Consider the following 22,717-nt stretch of genomic DNA (forward strand, 5'->3'; position numbering starts at 1 on the left):
CCCTCACAGCTGTAAGGAGGCCCCATGTGTTCTGATTTACATCCCAGATGGACACACCAAGGAGATGCCAACATCAGGCTCAAAGGAGAAGTCCAAGACTGAGGCTACCAAGAAAGAGGTACAGAGCTAGGCATGGCAGCATTCCTGGTAGTCTTGCTAAATGGAAACCAACTGATTCTTGGCAATTGTGAATTTCACTCGTTAATGCAGTGCTGAGGGCTGCCAGCCTGTGCTTGTGCATATGTCACCCCATTCCAAATATATTGAAGGGCAGGATTTATTGCTCTGTGTATAATAATAAACTAAAGGTATCGCCAGTAGGGGGCTGTTATTGCTGTCTATAAAGTCTATAAAAGATTTATCAGGTAATAAAGCAGGTCTCATTAATTTCTGTGGAAATCCTCAATCTGCCCTTTTATTTTATTGTCTAAAGAGAAAGTAATGGTCGCTAATTTGTATTTTAAGGTTGATTTTTTTACTGTACATTATTGACCAGTCTCCACTTTACTAAGGTAGGATTTGAAATGGAAACAATATCTAAAGTAGAACAGGGAGCTGTTCTAAGATACCAGTTTAAAAATGTGCATCAGTTTTTGGTATGCCAGTGCCAAAACAAGTGGGGCTATAATTTTATGCCAAACTGTTTTCAGGTGAATACTGTGTATAATACAGTGCTCAATCAGACTGGGTGGCAACAAGAGAGCATTGAAACTGTTGATAAAACAGGTGTTTTGTAAGCCTTGTGTGCTTTCCTTAATTAAGAACTCTTGTGTGTTATAGACCCAGCCCAAATCGAAGGGTAAAGCTGCAAATGTGCCAGTAAGTGTGGCTCCTCTAGCATCTCCCGAAGAGGATCCTGTGGCTCTGTACAACAAGGTTTCTGCACAGGGAGATCTAGTAAGGGACCTGAAATCAAAGAAAGCTGCAAAAGCGGAAGTCGATGAAGCAGTTAAGCTCCTTTTGTCTCTGAAAGCACAATACAAAGAAGTCACAGGGCAGGAATACAAACCGGGCAGTGCCCCGGCACAGAAACCTGCTCCCAGCCCAGCAGCCAGCAGCAGTGGTGATGCAAAAGCCATTTACGAGAAAGTGTCTGCACAAGGGGAGACGGTCCGGAAACTAAAGACAGAGAAGGCACCAAAGGTAAATATGCACAGACATGGCAAAGGAAAGGTATCTACGCATCCTATGAGGCCTCTGCCTCTAGTATAGACCTCAGTGATGTTCCATTTCTGGCGGTGGCGTTCCTAGACTGCAACAGGCGCACTACAAATAAATCTTCGAAGGGTCCCAGTGTGCAATGCAAGCACTACCTGCCTTGCCCCTCCCTCACATCCCTTTTCCTGGGTTCACTGAAGCTATAGAGGAAGCAGACCCTGCAGCTCGGCCCCCTGCACCCCCTCCTCTAGTTACGCCACTGATTTCTGGACTATTTGCAGTAACTGTGTTGAGCATCCCATGTAATTTCTCTGTATCTCTTTATATCCTGTGTTCTTCTCTGTCCTAGCTTAGTCTCTGCTTTGTCTTCTGTTGCTAGAAGTGCACATATACCCTCCAACACAACAATAATGTATAATATTTTTCCTATTCGTATGTAACTCAAGTGCCCCCTGTTGTTCTTTTGGGGCCTTGGGCAAACAAAAGGAGAAAAATAATCTTCATAAGTGCTTGAAGCAGAGACAAGACAGGGAAGGCTGCACCTAAGTGTTTAACTTTTTGATGCTTGGGAAAAAGCAACACGTGCTTCATATTCCTTTACTTGTTTCCAGCTTTCTGTATTCTGCCTAAGGTTCTGTTATCTTCTCTCTCTTCCTGTCTCTCTCCATGTGGGTCTTTCCATCCTGAACCTAAGGATCAGGTAGATGGAGCTGTGAAAACCCTTCTAGCTTTAAAAGCAGAATATAAACAAGTAACAGGTCAGGAGTACAAGCCAGGGAGCCCTCCAGTAGTGCCAAGCAGCTCTTCTCCACCTCCCGCTAGTCAGAGCTTCTCCAATACCTCAGATCTGATATTGTACAACAGAGTGGTTGAGCAAGGAGAGGTGGTCCGACAGCTCAAAAGCAAGAAAGCCCCCAAGGTACGTTAGTGACTTTCTCTTCTGCTTGTAACAGTTGCCATTTTCCTAATACCTTTGTTTACAGCAGGTACAGAAACTTTCTATTTCCAAAGCATTTCATCCTGGTGACTGCAACATTTTTTCCCAAGAATGATTTAGAAATGCTACAACTTCATTTTGGGCTGTTCTGCCAGCCAAAGGCAACCCCAGCCCTTTAGCAGGGAAGATCTGTGCCCCCAAAAATGCCCCCAGTAACCCACCATATTCTTTTCTGCTGATTTAGATTACTGTGGCAGGCAGCGGCAAGGAAGAGGATGTTTATGGTTGTGGGAGGAGGTTTGCATTGGGGAGGAGGATGCAGCAGCAGGGAGGTATGCATTGGGGAGGGGGTGCGCTGAGGGTATACAAAATAGGGATGGGAGGCCTCAGTGGCAGTCCTGGACAACCCAATCCAACACTCACTTCTGAGCTTAACTTCTAAACAGCAGCCTAGAACATACTGAGCATGTGCAGTGTCACTGACACTGTAAACAGGATCCAAGATATGGAGCTGCTTTTGCCAACCTTGATAACTGGGATCATTACTCTTTTAGAGCAGCTGAACCTCTGTTCTGGTACTGGATGTTTGGCTCAGTATATACAGTGCAGCATTCTAGCCATATTCTTGTTCTCCTTTAAAACCACTCTCTCTCCTATAACGCTCTATTTTTCATACATTCCTTTGCTCTTTCTGTTTCCTACCTTGGTCTCTTTCCTTTCTCTCTCCGCTCCTTCAGGATGAGGTAGATGCAGCCGTGAAACTTCTTTTGAAACTTAAAGCTGAATACAAGCAATTGACTGGCCAGGAATATAAGCCTCAGACTCCACCTTTATCTCAGCCATCAAGTGAACCCTCAAAAGTTTTGTCTGGTTCAGAGCCAGCGGCCCTCAGTTCTACTGACTGTGCAAGTCTGTATGAGAAAGTAGCTGAGCAAGGCGATCTGGTCCGCAAGCTTAAATCTGAGAAAGCGCCAAAGGTAACCATTTGGCTAGATGTTTATAGCCTGGTTGCTAGGTTAAATTGGACCCTAGCAACCAGATAGCTGTTTAAATTTTATACTGGAGATCTGTTACATTAAAGCTTAATAATTTAAAAACTGCAAATAAAAAATGAAGACCAATTGCGAATTGTCTCAGAATAGCTCTTTAAAAGGTCTTTTAAAGCTCCTTTTATTTAAATCACTTCCCTTCTTTCCCCCCTGTAATTATATGTTTTTATACACAACTCCTACACTTTTACCAAGCTGCAGTTTTTGTCAGCCGTTATCTGGCAGCTCATTATACAGGGGGGTTATCGGAGGACTGATCAAGCACTAAAGTCAAAATGCAAGGTCTCCCAGATATGGGCGGAATTTGTTTTTCTCAGCAAATTCATTTTTTTTTAACAGGATAAAGTGGATGAGGCTGTGAAACTGCTACTGGCTCTGAAGGCTGAATATAAGGAGAAGACAGGGCAGGAGTATAAACCAGGACAGACCCCGGCTGCTGCTCCCACAAAAAAGGCCCTGGAAAAACCCACAAGTTCTCAGGCAAATGGCTCACACAGCGCCGAGGCAGAAGAGCTGTATAACAGAGTGGCCAGACAGGGGGAGGAAGTACGCAAAGTGAAGTCTGAGAAAGCCGCAAAGGTAAGATAGGAAATGGGGAGAAAGGATGGGAAGAACTTATTCCTCTTTAAGGAGAAGGAAAGTTACAATGACTGGGGGGTGCCAAAATATTAGTCCCCCCCCCCAGTGATTGTAATCGCTTACCTGAAACTCCCGACCGGTGCTCCGTTACTGCACATGGGTGTATGCAACGGAGAGATCCTCTTCCTTCTTCGGTCTTCACGTATGGGTGAAAAACCGAACTTTAACAAAAATAGCTGGCTTTTTGCTCAACTGCGCATACACAGGCCCCGGGATCTCATCAAAAAAGTAGAAGGAAGGAGGATCGCTGGCCTGCATTAAACCCTGAGCGGGGCAATTTTCTCCTAACAGGAGCTTCGATCGGGGGTTTTAGGTAAGCGATTACAATCACTGGGGGTGACAAACATTTGGCACCCCCCCCCCCCAGGGAATTTAAATGAAACTTATGTTTATAGATAGATAGCTATATTATGTCTTGCACCAAAAGGGCAATATGAAGCCATTTTTTTTTTCGCTAGGTGATTCTGCACACCAGTGTTTAAGTGTTTTTCAGCTGGAATAACATAAATTCACTTCTAATTCCAGTTTAAGTACAGTGAATGGTTAGGGTGCACAACTTCCCAACATGCAGTGGCAACTTTATTACTCAGTACTTTTTAGCAGAAAGCAGTATGGCAGCAATATATTCTCTTTTTCCCATTGACCAGGACAAAGTGGATGCTGCCGTAAAGGAGCTTCTAGATTTAAAGGCTCAATACAAAGCTTTGACGGGCACAGAGTACAAACCAGTGGCTGCCCCAAGCTCAGAGGAAAAAAAGCACAAGGAGAAGGAGAACAAGTCTGAGAAGCAAAGCAAGCAATCAAAGGCTGGAGAAGGGCCCAAGAAGAAGGATACTTCCAAAGATCAAGGGGACAATTCTGCTGCTGGAGAAAGTCAAGGACCTAAAAAACAGACCAGGCAAGTTAAAGCCGTTGATGTCCATTTCTGTGATATGTCGGTGCTACGGCTTTATTCACTGTCACTTTCCTGCCATCTTGGTTTTGACCCCATTAGACCAGAACTGTGCTTGCCTGGATGTATGAAAGTACTAGGGGAACACTGCCATTATATCTGCCTACGTCTGCTCAGTGTCCTCCTTTTGTTTTTTTTCTCAGGTTGGGATTGGAGGCTAAAAAGGAAGAGAACTTACCAGACTGGTATTCCCAGGTAAGCAACACCATTGCTAAAAACTGAACAGGTCTCTTGGGTGGCAAAAGTTTTTGTTGGTTTTGGGCACTCTACTTCTCATGGGTGTTGGTTCTAACCAGGAAGTTCCTTGTGCAGGTGATCACCAAATCAGAGATGATCGAATACTATGACGTCAGTGGCTGTTACGTGCTGCGTCCCTGGGCCTTTGCCATCTGGGAGGCCATTAAAGAGTTCTTTGATAAAGAGATAAAGAAGCTCGGTGTGGAAAACTGTTACTTCCCCATGTTCGTGTCTCAGGCTGCGCTGGAGAAGGAAAAAACCCACATTGCAGATTTCGCTCCAGAAGTAAGATACCCAGTTCTTTGAGTGTTGGCTCTATAATTTAAAGTTCTCATATGGGCTCCATGTATGTTTGACCTTGCTTGACTGTTCATTTCTACCCACAAGGTTGCCTGGGTTACAAGGTCAGGAAAGACAGAGCTAGCAGAACCAATTGCTGTACGGCCCACAAGTGAAACTGGTAATTACAGTATGTCTGAAATAGAGAAATAAATATATAAGTGTATATGTAGATGATACTTTGTCTATCTGCCTTCTTCCCTGCTTATTCTTCTGTCTTTCTTTGGTCAATACTCAGCACTGTTGGCCCATTGCTTTCTTTGTTGGCCTTTTTTTTCTCTTTGGCCAATGCTTTATTTTAGGCCTCTGTAGGCCTCTCCCCTGTGTTGGCCTCGCCCCTCTGCCTCTGTAGGCCTCGCCCCTCTGCCTCTGTAGGCCTCGCCCCTCTGCCTCTGTAGGCCTCGCCCCTCTGCCTCTGTAGGCCTCGCCCCTCTGCCTCTGTAGGCCTCGCCCCTCTGCCTCTGTAGGCCTCGCCCCTCTGCCTCTGTAGGCCTCGCCCCTCTGCCTCTGTAGGCCTCGCCCCTCTGCCTCTGTAGGCCTCGCCCCTCTGCCTCTGTAGGCCTCGCCCCTCTGCCTCTGTAGGCCTCGCCCCTCTGCCTCTGTAGGCCTCGCCCCTCTGTCTCTGTAGGCCTCGCCCCTCTGCCTCTGTAGGCCTCTCCCCTGTGTTGGCCTCGCCCCTCTGCCTCTGTAGGCCTCGCCCCTCTGCCTCTGTAGGCCTCGCCCCTCTGCCTCTGTAGGCCTCGCCCCTCTGCCTCTGTAGGCCTCGCCCCTCTGTGGTTATAGTGACTAAATTATATTGTACTGTTATTTAATTGTCATTATGTTGTGTTTCTCTCCTTTAGTGATGTATCCCGCTTATGCCAAATGGGTGCAGTCCCACCGAGATCTCCCCATTAAGCTGAATCAGTGGTGTAATGTAGTGGTATGTAGAACACATGTATCTTGCTTATGGCTGTATGTGGGTGTGTATATCAGTCTGGGAGCTTTGGTTAAGTACTTTGTTTCTTTGTTTAGAGGTGGGAATTTAAACACCCTCAGCCTTTCCTCCGAACACGTGAGTTCCTTTGGCAAGAAGGACATACAGCGTTCGCTACATACGAGGAAGCTGCAGAAGAGGTAAGAGACCGTTTATTCTGGTATTTGCCCTTGTGAATTTATTTAATTATTTGTCTCTTCTCACAACACTTATATTATCCCTCTCAATAAGTAGCAATTGTTTTAATTTACCAAGCTCTGTAATTGCATTAAACAGTGCTGGGGAGTGCAGCTGTAGAAAGGTTTTTCTCCTTCCCCGCACCTAATAATGTTAGAAGGGTGAGAAGATATTTCATTGGATTATGTCTTTCGGTTTAACCTCTTTATCATAAACTCCTAATTACTGACTATGTTTTAATTAAATATGCTCATTCCATAGAGCAGGGCTGTCCAACTGGAGGCCCGTGGGCCTGATGTGGTATTTCAGTGGCCCCCATTCTGCTCAAGGGCTCTATAGACTTTACTGTATGACATAATCATTTTACTATAATTTGGCCCTCAAACATGCTGTATGAGAAAAAATTGGCCCACTAAATGCAATAAGTTGGACAGCATTGCCATAGAGCAGAGGTACACATGAAACTATGATCCTTGCTTACATTCATACTAATTAGTTGTTGCTGTCAGTAGGAGTGCAGCTGCCATAATGCTAAACAAATAAGCACTGATAAAAAATTCATTCTCACATTAAAAGTGGACATAAATTAAAAAGAGGCTTAGAGTTACTCTCATTTTCCAGTTCTTCTCTCTGTCCTAGGTCTTGCAGATACTGGATCTTTATGCCCGTGTCTATGAGGATCTCTTGGCTATTCCTGTTGTAAAAGGAAGAAAGACTGAAAAAGAAAAGTTTGCAGGTGGGGACTACACAACCACAGTGGAAGCATTTATATCGGCCAGCAGCCGTGCCATACAGGTACTTATTCTATCCGCCCTGCTATTCAATGTCATTCTCATGGGGATTTAGCAATACAAATATGACAAACCTTTTTTGTGGAAACCTAGAAATTTGTTTCCAGGGATCCATTTGCTACCCTGCAACGAGCCCCTAGGGGGCAGCAAACAGCTGATATTGGGTACAATGTACTCTTGAGCTAAAGACCAAGTACTGCTTGTGCTGGGTCATGTGGCTCCTGAATTGGGCAATGGATACCCTTTCAGTGTTTCTAACTGTCAGACAGAGATGTCATGGTGTGGAATGCGTAGGGTAGAATCTACATGGCGTGTTTCATAGGAAGTAACCACTTATTCTTATAGTTACAGCTCCCTTTGTATGTATGTATATCTTTATTTATAAAGCGCTACTTATGTATGTATCGCTTTACAGTAGAATACATTAATACAAACAGAGGGTTATTAAGATAATAATAGATAAATACACAGTATAACAATAAATACAGATAAATACAGTTGCAACAAGTTAAGAGTCAAAGACACAAGAGGATGGTGCCATTTGGTCCCTGCCCCATAGAGCTTACAATCTATATGACAACTTGACAACAAAGATTCTGGTTTGCTGATAAACTTTGCAGCAATAGTGAGAAATCTGACAATAATGGAATAATAACCTGTATTTTGTGTGTTTTTTTTTATTTATCTTCTTTTTAGGGTGCAACATCACATCACCTTGGCCAGAACTTTTCCAAAATGTTTGAAATTGTCTTTGAAGACCCTAAAACTCCTGGGTTAAAACAGTATGCGTACCAGAACTCATGGGGTCTTTCAACTCGCACAATAGGAGCAATGACCATGGTTCATGCAGACAACATTGGGATGGTGCTCCCACCCAGAGTAGCCTGTGTGCAGGTATGTGTGTCACTTTTCATGTCTCTCTGGCGTGGAATTGTCCGTTCCTCAGTGCCCCTCCTAACGCATGTGAGATATTTTATGTTGCTGATCTGTTATCCACAATTCTAGGGACCTGGGGGTTTCCAGACAAGGGATCTTTCTGTAATTGGGATCATCATATTTTATGTCTGTTAAAAATAATTTTCAATAGTTTTGCCACCAGTATGGGTTCATGCAGCAGTTACCATTAAAGGGGTTGTTCACCTTGGAGTATGGTGTAGAGAGTAATATTCAAAGACAGTTTGCTATTGGTCTTCATTTTTTATTATTTGTGGTTCAGAAACTATCCAGTTTGGAATTTCAGCATTTATATGGTTGCTAGGGTCCAAATTACCTTTGTGACCAAGCATTGGTTTGAATTAGACTCTAATTCAACCTCCCCAACCAGTGGCTCGGGGGCAACATGTTACTCCCCAACCCCTTGGATGTTGCTCTCAGCGCCCCCAAACCAGGGAGTTATTTTTGAATTCCTGACTTGGGGGCAAGTTTTGGTTGAATAAAAACAAGATTTCCTACCAAATAAAGCCCCCTGTAAGCTGATAGGGTGCATAGAGGCACCTAATAGCCAATCACAGCCCTTATTTGGCTCCTCCATGAACTTTTATGGTGCTTGTGTTGCTCCCCAAGTCTTTTTACATTTGACTGTGGCTCACGAGTAAGAAAGGTTGGGGACCCCTGAATTAGAGACTGATGTATTTATAGGAGAGGGCCTAAACAGAAAGAAAAGTAATAAAAAGTAACAATAACAATAAAATTGTAGCCTTACAGAGCAATTGTTGTATGGCTGCTGGGGTCAGTGACCCTTATATGAAATTTGGAAAGAGTCAGAAGAAGAAGGCAATTAATTTAACTAATTGATAAATTTGACTACAAATAATTTGACTACAAAAAAAATAAATGATGAAGACCAATTTAAAAGTTGCTTAGAATTGGCCATTCTGTGACCTACTTAAAGTTAACTTAAACCACCCCTTTAAGTACAAGGTATTGCTTTATAATTAAACAGAAAAGGGAATTTACTTTTAAAAATTACAGTAATTTGGAGCTATCTGGATAACTGGTTTCCAGTTAAGGCATCTCATACCCGTATATAATATGGTAGAGCAACCATTGAACAAACATATGCCTGTAGCCTTGATTATGTTACCGTGTATATATCACCTTCCATTGAAGTCGTATATTGTAAAATCATATACAAGATAATATAACCCAGTATGACTGATTCTTGTGTAAAATCAACTCTAGTAACTAAAGTTTTATTAAATACACACAATGTTGTCATTTTTTTAATCCAAGCAGTTATGTCAGTTGTTCCTGTGCTCCTCTCCTGTAGGTAATAATAATCCCTTGTGGCATCACAAACACCCTTTCCGAGGAAGACAAAGATGCCCTCCTAAAGAAATGTGACCAGTATCTGAAGCGCCTTCTCAACGTTGATGTACGGGCACGCGCAGATGTGAGGGACAACTACTCCCCGGGATGGAAGTTCAATCACTGGGAGCTCAAGGTCTGATTAGGATTTTACCATCCACTGTGTCTCTCTATAACACAAAACGGGGGATTGGACATTTCTGTAATTGAAGAAAATGTAAAACCCTCAAAACAAATAAACATGAAATTGCTCAGAACTCCCTTCTGAGCTAATGTAATAAATCTAAAAAGAGCCCCCTGTTCAGTTCAGCTGACTGGCCACAGCCGGCGGAAAATTAAGTTGTTGAAAAGAGGAATGTCTTGTGCTCTGCTTTACAAATAAAGTTAGTGAGCAAACAAGAGTCATGTGATGTTTCTCAGGTCAGTTATAAGCAGACCAACATCACAAGACTTCCCAGTAGCCAGACCAAAATGAACAACAGGTGCCTCTTTTGTCACTGTATTAGTATAAAAACTGATGGAAATTCCAAAAGTACTTGGAAGAGTGCTCTGCATCATTTTATATTTATATCTTTTAATGGGTTGCATTTCATGGGTTGTGTTTTACACCCTGGCTTATGATTTATAGGGTTGTTTGAAAGCTCATATTAAAAGAGTTGTTAAAGGAACAACCACCCAAACACAACTTGAGCTTTTTGGAAAGTAAACATAATTTCTCACACAATAGCTTGGGGGACACAGGGACAGTGGGTATAGCTCCACCTGCAGGAGGCAGGACACTAGGTAGGAATTATTAAGAAGAATGCTCCTCCCCCTAGCTATACCCCACAGCACAGCCCACAGAGGCTCAGTTTTTTCTCCTAGTGTTAGGAGGTAGGACCAGGCTTAGTCTGCCTGCACCTAGGGAAAGTCCAGGATTAGCCTGGACACTTGGGGGCTGTTCTAAGACCTTAAGCAATAGGTCCCTCTTTAGATTCCCCCCACCGTTGGATTCCCCTTGGGGCCAATAAGTCGCTGCGGCGCGGGCCACCTAGCAGCATTCCTACCCTGGTACAGGGATAGACGGCTAGCCAAGGGAGCGCTCAGCCTTGATCCGGGCTGCACGGGTAAGTAAGCGCCTCTTCTCCGGAGCGGCGCTGGCGGGACTTCCAGTCCCTTACTCAGCCGGCCATCCGGGTTCTGCTAACCCGAAGCGCCGGGGGCCCCACTTCCGCATTTGAAAAGGGCGCGCTCAATCCCTGCCCTCCCATTGGCCCATACTTCCTGCTTCGCGCCCTCCGTCATTGCCGCCCGCCCATCAGCGCCTTTCTTCGCGCCACTCTCTGTGCTGTAGCTCCGTGGCGCAGCTCCTGGGGAGATCTTGCGTCGCAAGTGCAGCGACTCTGCAGGGATCAGCCAGCGGGTATTGCTCTACCTGTAGGTAGGCCAACCTTTTTCTCTCTCTCTCCCACTTGGCACAACCCTGCAGCGCAGCCTCCCTTAGCTTCACGATTTCTTGGGGGCACTATTGGGGGCAAATATGGCGGAGGGCAGCAAACAGCAGCTATTCCCCCGGGGCTCTGCCTCTTCGGCCAATATTAAATTCCTGGCCTGTGCCAGATGCAAAAAGCGCTTGCCCTCTGGGCACAAAGAACCCATTTGTGAGTTATGCAGGCCTTCTGAGTCTGCCCCAGCAGCTTCTCAGCCCAAGGCCTTAGACACTGCTGAGCCCTCAGGCTCTGTTGCCTCTCAGCCACCAGACCAGGCTCCACCAGTGGCCACTGCCCCATACCAGCTTGCTCCTGAGTGGGCCCTCCAACTTTCTAGCGGCATTCCCAGACTCGCAGAATCCCTTAACAAGTTATTGGCCAAGCTGGACGCTCCTAAATCCACTTCACACAAGCGTCATGCACCTCCTTCATCCGATGAGGAGAGCGACACTCCATTCACGGCAGATTCTCCCGTTCAACCAGATGCATCTCTAAGCGAGGGCGAGCTCTCTGCGGATTCAGATATGTTAGGCGAAGACCTACCTAAATCTTCTTCTGAGGAAATTGAGGCCCTTATTGCCTCAGTCATAGAAACTCTCAATCTAGGGCCCTCCTCCAACCCCGCTGATGCCTCCAAACTACTTTTCAAGAGGCACAAGAAACAATCCGTATGTTTCCCCTCACACGCACAATTAGATAATATTGTGCAATCTGAATGGGATAACCCTGAGAGGCGATCCCAGGCCAACAAACGTTTCCAACGCCTCTACCCCTTTCCGCAGGAAACCGTGGACACCTGGTCTTCTCCTCCGGTCGTCGATGCTCCGGTGTCGCGCCTCTCCAAAAACACAGCCCTTCCGGTCCCTGATGCGTCCTCCTTTAAGGACGCGATGGACAAAAAATTGGAGGGTTTCTTGCGCTCAGCCTTCTCTGCTTCCGGTACAGCCTTGCGCCCTACCTTCGCAGTCGCTTGGGTTAGCAGGGCAATCCAGTCCTGGTCCCAAACCCTTCTGGACAGCATCCTCTCGGGAGTTCCTAGACAGGAACTGGTTCCCATGGTGTCTCAGATCAAAGAGGCTAACTCCTTCATCTGCGAAGCTTCCCTTGATGCGGCCCAACTAACCTGCAGGGCCTCTGCCCTCACAGTGGCCGCTCGTAGATCTCTTTGGCTTAAACTCTGGTCTGCGGACCTTTCCTCCAAAAAATCCCTAACTTCCCTTCCCTTTAAGGGTAAGTTGCTCTTCGGTCCAGAATTGGACAAGATCATAAGCCAAGCCACAGGTGGGAAGAGTACCTTCCTCCCACAAAACAAGTCCCGGCCTTCCTTTCGCAGGGGGAGATTTTTTCGTGGCTCCGGATACAGATCCTCCAAGCCTTCCGATTCCTCTCAACCCTCTTCCTCTCGCGGCAAATTCAACAACAAACCCGGAGGAGCATTCCGCTCCACCTGGCAGCCCCGGAAACCCACACACAAACAGACGGACAAGTCCACTTCTGCATGACTGTCCGTCCGTCTCCTTGCAGCAGGCTCCAGTAGGAGGAAGATTGCAGCTCTTCCGTGCTCAGTGGCAGACCCACGCCCAAGACTCCTGGGTCTGCGAGGTTATAACGCGAGGCTACCACCTCGAGTTCATAGCCCCCCCTCCTCACCGCTTTTTCATGCCCAGAACTCCCGGGGACCCTCGCCTTCTCCAGGCTTTCCAGACGGCTATACAAGACCTGCTATCTGCCGCAGTAATCTCCCCAGTGCCTCAGTCCGAGAGGTTTCAGGGATTTTATTCCAATCTGTTTCTCGTCCCCAAAAAGGACGGGTCCTTCCGACCGATTCTCGACCTCAAGGGCATAAACAAATTTATCCGCTACACCAAATTCAAGATGGAATCCCTGCGTTCGGTCATTGCGGCCATGGGTCCACAGGAATTCCTCACCGCCCTGGACGTGAAGGATGCCTATCTTCACGTCCCCATCTCCCCTCGCCATCAGAGATTCTTGCGCTTTGCCTACCGCAATCTCCATTTCCAGTTCACGGCTCTACCGTTCGGCCTCTCTTCAGCTCCTCGTGTCTTCACGAAGATCATGGCGGTCACGGCGGCAGTCATCAGGTCCAGGGGGGTTTCCATCACCCCATACTTGGACGACCTGCTGATAAAAGCTCCATCCTTCCAGACAGCGGAGGAGCACCTTCGCCTGTCCATGAACATCCTACAGGACTTCGGCTGGAAGATAAACCTTGCCAAATCTTCGCTCCATCCGAACCAGGTGATGACCTTCCTAGGACTGACATTCGATACCAGAGCTCAGAGACTCTTCCTCCCCCAAGAGAAGGTGCTTCGCATCCAAGCCCTAGTCCGGCTGCTTCTTTCCTTACCTCAACCATCTCTCCGGTTTTGCATGAAGGTACTCGGATCGATGGTGTCCTCCATCGAGGCCGTGCCGTTTGCTCAATTCCACCTCCGACTCCTACAGTGGAACATTCTCTCGGTATGGCACAGGAACAGGAGCCTCTCTCAACAGACCCGGCTATCCACAAAGACCAGGACGTCCTTGCGGTGGTGGCTGAACACCACCAACCTTACACGCGGCCGTTCCCTCGCAGAGCCTACCTGGCGCATTCTCACGACCGATGCCAGCCTATCCGGCTGGGGAGCAGTCTTGGAGGGACGGACAGCCCAGGGCTCCTGGTCCCATTCGGAATCCCTGCTCCCCATCAATATCCTCGAGCTTCGGGCCATCCGCCTTGCGCTGGTCCATTGGCAGACTCTCCTCAACGGCCAGTCGATCCGCATTCAAACGGACAACGCCACTGCAGTGGCCTATATCAACCACCAGGGCGGGACAAGGAGCCACCAAGCCTTCACAGAGACCTGTCACATCCTCAGGTGGGCGGAACGTCACCACACCCTTCTCTCGGCCATTCACATCCCCGGGGTAGAAAACTGGGAGGCCGACTATCTCAGCCGGCAAACCATGGACCCCGGGGAATGGTCTCTCAAGACCAGTGTCTTCCAGTCACTCACGCAGAGGTGGGGTACACCAGAGGTGGACCTGATGGCTTCTCGAACAAACCACAAGCTACCACGATACCTGGCACGATCAAGGGACCCCCTGGCCGAGGCAACAGACGCCATGACGACACAATGGTCCTTCCACCTGGCATACATCTTTCCCCCACTACCAATGCTCCCTCGAGTTCTCAAAAAGATCAAGCGGGAAAAGGTGAGGACCATCCTTGTGGCCCCCTACTGGCCGCGCCGGACTTGGTTCTCAGACCTCCTGTCTCTGTCTCAAGAAGAACCGTGGCATCTGCCTCGGGATCCGGACATCCTGTCCCAGGGTCCCTTCCTCCATCCAAATCCAGGGTCTCTGCGTTTGACGGCGTGGCTACTGAATCCCTGATCCTCCGGAGAAAAGGGTTCTCAGAACCAGTGATCAAAACACTCCTCGCGGCACGCAAGCCTGTTTCCTCTCAGGCCTACCACAGGGTCTGGAGAATCTACCGGGACTGGTGTTCCCAGGAACATCTCTCCTTCCAGACCCTCTCAGTACCCACCATATTGAACTTCCTTCAGGCTGGCCTAGACAAGGGCTTAGCCCTGGGCTCCCTCAAGGCCCAAATATCGGCTCTTTCGGTCCTCTTCCAGGAGCGCCTTGCCCTCCTGCCGGACATCAGGACGTTCATGCAGGGCGTCACGCACATCAGGCCTCCTTTTCGATTTCCTTGCGCCCCCTGGGACCTTAATCTAGTTCTAAAGGCCCTACAGGAGCCCCCCTTTGAGCCCCTCGCCTCCATTCCCCTCATCTGGCTCACTCGCAAGGTGGTCTTCCTCCTGGCTATTGCATCAGCCCGACGCGTGTCCGAGCTGAGCGCGCTCTCTTGCAAGTCTCCCTTTCTCATCTTCCACTTGGACAAGGCGGTACTGCGCACCGTACCGTCCTTCCTCCCCAAGGTGGTGACCAAGTTTCACATCAACCAGGAACTGACCCTCCCCTCCTTCTGCCCCAATCCCAAATCGCCGAAGGAAGTCGCTCTCCATTCATTAGATGCAGTACGTGCTCTCAAATTCTACATCCACCGTACGGAGGAATTCCGCAAGTCTGATGCCCTCCTGGTCAGTCCCACGGGCACCCGTCTAGGGCAACCTGTCTCTAAGTCCACCATTTCCCGGTGGCTCAGAGAGACTATTCGTAGAGCCTATATATCCAAGGGAAAACAGGCCCCTCAATTGATCAAGGCCCATTCCACCAGATCTGTCAGTACCTCTTGGGCGTTCAGAAACCAGGCCTCAGCTGAGCAGCTGTGCAAGGCTGCCACGTGGACCTCCATACACTCATTCGTTAAGTTCTACAAATTTGACGCCTTTGCTGCATCTGACGCACGCTTTGGACGCAAGGTGCTGCAAGCAGCGGCAGTCTAGTTCCGACTCCGCTTCCTGCCCACCGCTCATTATGCTCAGGGGACTGCTTTGGTATGTCCCCACTGTCCCTGTGTCCCCCAAGCTATTGTGTGAGAAAAGGAGATTTTGTGATACTCACCGTTAAATCTCTTTCTCCTCAATGGCTTGGGGGACACAGGGCTTCCCTCCCCCGGAAGCGGAATCCTCTTTGCGCCATCTGCCATGTTATGTTACATTGTTATAACGGTTTTTATATGGTTATTCTAGTTACCTCTTTGTTAGACAAAACTGAGCCTCTGTGGGCTGTGCTGTGGGGTATAGCTAGGGGGAGGAGCATTCTTCTTAATAATTCCTACCTAGTGTCCTGCCTCCTGCAGGTGGAGCTATACCCACTGTCCCTGTGTCCCCCAAGCCATTGAGGAGAAAGAGATTTAACGGTGAGTATCACAAAATCTCCTTTTCAAGCAACTTTGCAATATACATCAATTAAAAAATATGCAGCCTTTTCATGATTTTTAATGCAATGATATGGTTTGGAACCAGGGTTAAAGGGGAACTCCACCCAAACACGACTTAAGCTTTATGGAAAGCCCCCCACACCCCCTTGCATGTACATGTTATTTAATACCAAAATAGGAATTATTAAGAGTTATTGATTGTGACATTCTTTTGATGGCCTGTTTGGAAACTGTTTGTACTCTGCTTCTCAAAAAAACTTTTGTAAAAAAAAAAAAATTTTTAACAGTCGTCGACTGTCCTCAGCCTGCATCCTCCAAATCATGCAATTCCCTGCACACGTGATGTCAGTAAGGAAAGGCACATCCCAGTGCAATGCATTGTGGGTTATGTAGTTCCTGCGTGCTGTCTGTAAGCTGTGGAGAAGTAGTTACAATTTGTAACATCAGTGTTTTAGTCCCTCCTCCCCTGCCAGGATTTTAAATTATGCAGAAAGAGAAGAACTGTTTTGCAGCTGGATTTCAGTACATAAGAATGGTATTTATTCATATTTTTTGAAGGAATAGGTTACAGTGATAGGTATATTAGGGGTTTTTGTGTTGTGTGGGGCTTTTTAACAAATTTTGGTTTGGAAGCCGGAGTTCCTCTTTAACATACCATAACATACTTATATTTTTCATTCTGTCTATACCTCACACACACCCCTTAAACCTTTGGCTTTGCCCCTTCCCAATGGCAAATATTATGTTGTGAGCCAGTGCTGCTACTTTAGGGCACTGATACAATAATTGTTGTACTGCCTGGAATTGTACCCAAAGTAACTGACACCATTACAGCAGCATGAAAAGAGGGGGGTATTAAGATTGAAAACACCTTTTATATACATTGCTTGGTGTTCATATTTGGACAATAAGGATCCATGTTTCCTCTTGTATCATTCCTTCTAGTTCTTATATGCACACTGTAATCCTGTTTTTGTGTCTGTCTTGTTAAGCACAGTGGTACATTTGGTTCATCTGTTCCTTACCCCCCTGCAGGGTGTTCCAATCAGGCTTGAGGTTGGGCCACGAGACATGAAAAATAAGCAGTTTGTAGCAGTCAGAAGAGACAATGGAGAGAAACAAACCATCTCAGAGGACCAGGCCGAGACGCGGTTAAAGGAAATCTTGGAGGAAATTCACACAAATCTATATAACAGGTAACTTCCCAGATTTCTGCAATTAGTTAGACATTAGGCTTTGGCTACTGCTGTTCCTTGTGGTAAGAATGTACCAGTAATCTGCTTTTCACTTTGAGGATTTGGTATCCATAGTACATAATGTAATGGAAGCTGAATTTCCCCAAACCACTAAATACTTCTTGCGTCTCTCACAGGGCGCTCAGTGATCTGACAAGTAACATGGTGGTAGCCAACACGATGGAAGACTTCCAGAAGAATTTGGAGAAGGGAAGGGTAAGTTCTGATAACTGCATAATCTAAATGCTACCTGACATTTGGTTACTAGACTTGGTGCCTCTGCTGAGTAATAAACTGGTTAATAAACTATTACCCTCTCCAGACAGCATAAACTACAATTTGTAACTTAATGGGTGTTGCAGTTCATACCAGTACTGTGGCAGAGATATCAAAATTAGATTGCAAGGTTCTAGGTACTACATACTCCCCGAGGGGCACTTCTTTGTAGAGAACTGTGCCGAACTGAAAGGGTTGGCAGGAATTCTTTTGGAAGTATAACTTACACCGATAGGTGGTAGATCATGAAAAAGTTAATTTAGTCTAAATCCCTACCCACCAATGAATTTAAGCACGAATGTATATTTTACCTTTAAGAGGATAAATCTTGAGGAGCACCATTAGCACTTCTCATGACCTTCCTGCTCTGTTTCTCCTGCAGATTGTACAGATCCCATTCTGCGGGGAAATTGAATGTGAAGATTGGATAAAGAAGGTAACAGCAAGGTAAGTGTATCCTCTGAGAGGTACTGAATGTAGCAGAGTGGAGAAGGGTATAGGGTGGGTTATGGGAATTTTAGAATTTCTTAAGTGCTTAGATTGACTGGTAGGTCAATCTAAGCACTAAGTTACTGATGGTAAAAAACAAAACGTACAAGTTACCTACGTTACCAGGGTTCTGCAGGAGTGATGGGGCCTTTCTTTGGGATTCTGTGTGAATTAATGTCATATTGAATTTTATTGCAACAGGGATCAAGATCTGGAGCCAGGAGCACCTTCCATGGGAGCCAAAAGCCTCTGTATCCCCTTCAAACCTCTCAGTGAGCTGCAGCCCAGCGCCAAGTGTGTCTGCGAGAAGAACGCCGCCAAGTTCTACACACTATTTGGCCGCAGTTATTAGTGGATGTGACCTTTTTCCCACTGTAATAAGCTCTTTATTTTTAATAAGAAAGAAAAAGATTCTCAAAAAACAAAAAAAAAAACAGATATCAGGACCCCCATCCATTGTGTAGTTTAACTGTTACCATGGCTACACAGCAATGTTTTTTTCCTGGAAACATCCATAATAAAGTGTACTATGAGATTATACTCTTATTTGTTCTGTTTATTTTCGGTGAGAAGCGGATGATGTCCGTGTCAGTGTATCAAGGAAGGCTTTGATAATAATAATTGGAAAAATTTTTTTACACCAGCACACCCTTACCTCCTCCAGAGAATTACTACTTGGTGCACAGCCTAGAGAGTCGGCACTCTCCACACAGTCCGGTCAAAATATTTCAGCCAGCACAACAAGTAAAGTGCAAGCAGGGCTTAGCCCCTGCGTGTTTATTCAAAAAGCAACGTTTCGGGGGCGTACCCCTTTGTCAGGCATACAGACACACCAGTGCACATGATTAAATAGTCATTTAACATTAACATATGTGATTGTTTGGTTGATATATTAACCTTTAAAACACTCTAAAAAACTTTATCCAAATTGTGCAATACATAATTCACAAAAACTTTGATGAATTATATTATACAAAATTAACCATCCTTCCCAGTATTCAGTGTCCATAAGTGAAACCTCCATAAGCAAGGCATAATTCAATAATGATAATAATAAGCAACTTGGGTGCTCAATGTTCATCATTGCCATTGCTTGTCTTTGAGAGTTTGTAACAGGTTACTACACTGCTCGAAAAAATAAAGGGAACACTTCAACAACACAATGTAACTCCAAGTCAATCACACTTCTTTGAAATTAAAGTGTCCACTTAGGTAGCAACACTGATTGACAATTTCACATGCTGTTTTGCAAATGGAATAGAAAACAGGTGGAAATTATAGGCAATTAGCAAGACATCCCCAATAAAGGAGTGGTTCTGCAGGTGGTGACCACAGACCACTTCTCAGTTCCTATGCTTTCTGGTTGATGTTTTGGTCACTTTTGAATGCTGGCGGTGCTTTCACTCTAGTGGTAGCATGAGATGGAGTCTACAACCCACACAAATGGCTCAGGTAGTGCAGCTCATCCAGGATGGCACATCAATGCGAGCTGTGGCAAGAAGGTTTGCTGTGTCTCTCAGTGTAGTGTCCAGAGCATGAAGGCGCTACCAGGAGACAGGCCAGTACATCAGGAGAGGTGGAGGAGGCCGTAGGAGGGCAACAACCCAGCAGCAGGACCGCTACCTTCGCCTTTGTGCAAGCAGGAACAGGAGGAGCACTGCCACAGCCTTGCAAAATGACCTTCAGCAGGCCACAAATGTCCATATGTCTGCTGAAACGGTCAGAAACAGGCTCCAGGAGGGTGGTATGAGTACCCAACGTCCACAGGTGGGGGTTGTGCTTACAGCCCAACACCATGCAGGACGTTTGGCATTTGCCAGAGAACACCAGGATTGGCAAATTTGCAGCTGGCACCCCGTTCTTCACAGATGAAAGCAGGTTCACACTGAGCACATGAGCACTTTATATGTTATACTTTTATTGCCTGCAGAGCTAGATGCGTACAATGAGGCTTCTCGGTTTTAAAAATAGGATCTGGGGACATTACATTACATGTGACCATAGGTATACTTGGGGGGGGGGGGGGTAAGGTGGTGGGGTAACTTATTCCCCCCTCCTAGAGTTTTACCCTTAAACACAGCATGAACAAGTGCCCCCATTCCACATAATGGTGTCTAGAATCTCAGTAAGTTAGTACTGCAGCTCTCTCTGCCTCACACTTGGTACTTTGTTTCTTTTCTGAGGCCCAGCCTGGTCACATGATGCTGTGTGTGTGTGAGGGAGACTGTGTCACAAAATGGCTTCTTCCATTTGTGGGAGAGGCTAAAGTTCTGTGTGTGTGAGAGATTGTGACTAACTGCTAGTATGTGGGGTGTAAATTATTGTACGGGGGGGAGGGAACCCACCAAATCCAGGTCTGTGCCCCTCTGTATTCATTCTGTGAGGAGAAGGTAGGTGCTATTGTGTGTTTGTCACTCCCCATAAAGTCTCTTATGTTCTGACTCCGTCCCACATTGATTAGAAACTCTTTTCCATTTCTGCTTCTAATCTGTCCCCATCAGTGTCTTTATATAAATCTTTTGTCAACCAAATATAGTGAATAATGTCCCCCCTATTGTATTGTATACAGGTAGAAATGCCACCTTTTCTGTAAAAAAAAACCCAAAAACCGTCCTTCCTATATTTTTATGTTTTCTCCCTATTAATGGCATTGGCATCAAGCATAGTTTTTACCAGCCAAACCAGTAAAATACCAGTTGCCAGATGGTAATACTACGTCTCATATATGTGTCGTTTTGGCCTTTATAATAGTTACAGCTTGGATACCCACTTATGTGACAGCTTTTGGTCAAATGTATGTAGGTTTATATTCTGTGTTATGTAACCTTGCTAGGGAGACGTGTGAGTGTTGTAGTTGAACAGCGGCCTGTTCTGTACATTTGGGCTGAATGCAATATAATTTGGCTATTCAGTCCCTTCTCAGTAAGAGCTACTAAAGGTTTAACATTATGTACAGTATCTTTAAAGTGATCATGTGGCCCCCCATGCGCTTTGCTATCATTGCCCCAGCAGTCCCTGGATATTTACTATGCGGCCACCAATGGTTGGGGGCAAGATATATAAGATGTATAGAGTGATATTCGGAGACAAATTGCAATTGGTCTTAATTTTTTTCTTATAGTTTTTTTGGTTATTTAATTTTGTTCAGATACTATATATAGAAAATTGCATTGTAGAATACAAGGGTATTATAGGCCACCAATGAGTTGCCTAACCCTATAAAAGCACAGGTCATGGTGTTTGAAGGTGACATCTAATATCCCTATATATGCAGTAGGGAATACATTATTCACTATATATAGTATGTCGGTGCTAAAACAGGTACTACAGAGGGTTCTACATTGGGTACATATTTTTTTTATTTTAAAAATACAAAAGTTTCTGTGAATCGTGACATAAATTCCATCACTAAGCACTGATTATAACAGATGACATCACTAAGCGCCATTTATAAGGATAACATAATACATTGCAATGGGACCCTACAGTGACTGAGGTGGCAGGGCCCTATCCTAAAGACAGCTTGGCTTTCAGAACAAATAAGAAACAATAAACTGCTTCTATATATGGAGCCATCACATATAATGAAGGTTAAAAAACATTTTTCATGTCTACAAGGGGTCATAGTTAGTTTTTTTTCTGTTTTTATTGCTGCTTATTGCCTTTCCCCATCCGGTTATAAATGGCTGTAAGTAAAGGGTAAGTGGCGAGTACAATTTGTTAAAATAAGAAACTCTTTGTACTTTATGTGTGACTAATTAAAGAGCTGGACTCCTGTCGTGTTGAACATTGCCATTTAAGCAGCAGATGCAACATTGCTGTTAGGAATTTAGGGAACAGAACAGTACAGGTATAGGACCCGTTATCCAGAATGCTAGGGACCAAGGGTATTCCGGATAAGGGGTCTTTCCGTAATTTGGATCTCATTTGTTTTTCATCCAATAAGGATTATTTATATCTTAGTTGGGATCAATTACAAGGTACTGTTTTATTATTACAGAGAAAAATGGAATCATTTAACCATTAAATAAACCCAATAGGGCTGTTCTGCCCCAAATAAGGGGTAATTATATCTTAGCTGGGATCAAGTACAGGTACTGTTTTATTATTACAGAGAAAAGGGAATCATTTAACCATTAAATAAACCCAATAGGGCTGTTCTGCCCCCAATAAGGGGTAATTATATCTTAGTTGGGATCAAGTACAGGTACTGTTTTATTATTACAGAGAAAAGGGAATCATTTAACCATGAAATAAACCCAATATGACTGTTCTGCCCCCAATAAGGGGTAATTATATCTTAGTTGGGATCAAGTACAGGTACTGTTTTATTATTACAGAGAAAAGGGAATCATTTAACCATTAAATAAACCCAATAGGACTGTTCTGCCCCCAATAAGGGGTAATTATATCTTAGTTGGGATCATGTACAGGTACTGTTTTATTATTACAGAAAAAAGGGAATCATTTAACCATTAAATAAACCCAATAGGGCTGTTCTGCCCCCAATAAGGGGTAATTATATCTTAGTTGGGATCAAGTACAGGTACTGTTTTATTATTACAGAGAAAAGGGAATCATTTAACCATTAAATAAACCCAATAGGACTGTTCTGCCCCCAAAAGGGGGTAATTATATCTTAGTTGGGATCATGTACAGGTACTGTTTTATTATTACAGAGAAAGGGGAATCATTTAACCATTAAATAAACCCAATAGGACTGTTCTGCCCCCAATAAGGGGTAATTATATCTTAGTTGGGATCAAGTACAGGTACTGTTTTATTATTACAGAGAAAAGGGAATCATTTAAACATTAAATAAACCCAATAGGGC

The 22,717-nt window shown here is 45.3% G+C and overlaps 1 protein-coding gene across 3 annotated transcripts in view; it reads left to right on the forward strand.

Moving 5' to 3' along the window:
- eprs1 (glutamyl-prolyl-tRNA synthetase 1) overlaps positions 1–18,423 on the forward strand; it is a 39,210-nt gene extending 20,787 nt beyond the window's left edge. The window contains exons 17-34 of one of the 3 annotated variants that reach the window (XM_031903113.1): positions 1–118; positions 781–1,143; positions 1,853–2,077; positions 2,833–3,072; positions 3,484–3,723; positions 4,431–4,681; positions 4,879–4,930; positions 5,048–5,257; positions 5,360–5,432; positions 6,154–6,233; positions 6,326–6,427; positions 7,104–7,259; positions 7,952–8,149; positions 9,525–9,698; positions 16,919–17,079; positions 17,256–17,334; positions 17,777–17,841; positions 18,085–18,423. In XM_031903113.1, coding sequence (XP_031758973.1) covers positions 1–118; positions 781–1,143; positions 1,853–2,077; positions 2,833–3,072; positions 3,484–3,723; positions 4,431–4,681; positions 4,879–4,930; positions 5,048–5,257; positions 5,360–5,432; positions 6,154–6,233; positions 6,326–6,427; positions 7,104–7,259; positions 7,952–8,149; positions 9,525–9,698; positions 16,919–17,079; positions 17,256–17,334; positions 17,777–17,841; positions 18,085–18,235 — 2,938 coding nt within the window. In that variant the 3' untranslated portion in view covers positions 18,236–18,423. The remainder of the gene's footprint in view (positions 119–780; positions 1,144–1,852; positions 2,078–2,832; positions 3,073–3,483; positions 3,724–4,430; positions 4,682–4,878; positions 4,931–5,047; positions 5,258–5,359; positions 5,433–6,153; positions 6,234–6,325; positions 6,428–7,103; positions 7,260–7,951; positions 8,150–9,524; positions 9,699–16,918; positions 17,080–17,255; positions 17,335–17,776; positions 17,842–18,084) is intronic. The other 2 variants (XM_031903114.1, XM_031903115.1) reach the window with 2 other exon arrangements.
- The last annotated feature ends 4,294 nt before the right edge of the window (positions 18,424–22,717 follow it).

This window comes from Xenopus tropicalis, chromosome 5 (assembly GCF_000004195.4).
Source record: "Xenopus tropicalis strain Nigerian chromosome 5, UCB_Xtro_10.0, whole genome shotgun sequence".
In the NCBI taxonomy this organism is placed as follows: Eukaryota; Metazoa; Chordata; class Amphibia; order Anura; family Pipidae; genus Xenopus; species Xenopus tropicalis.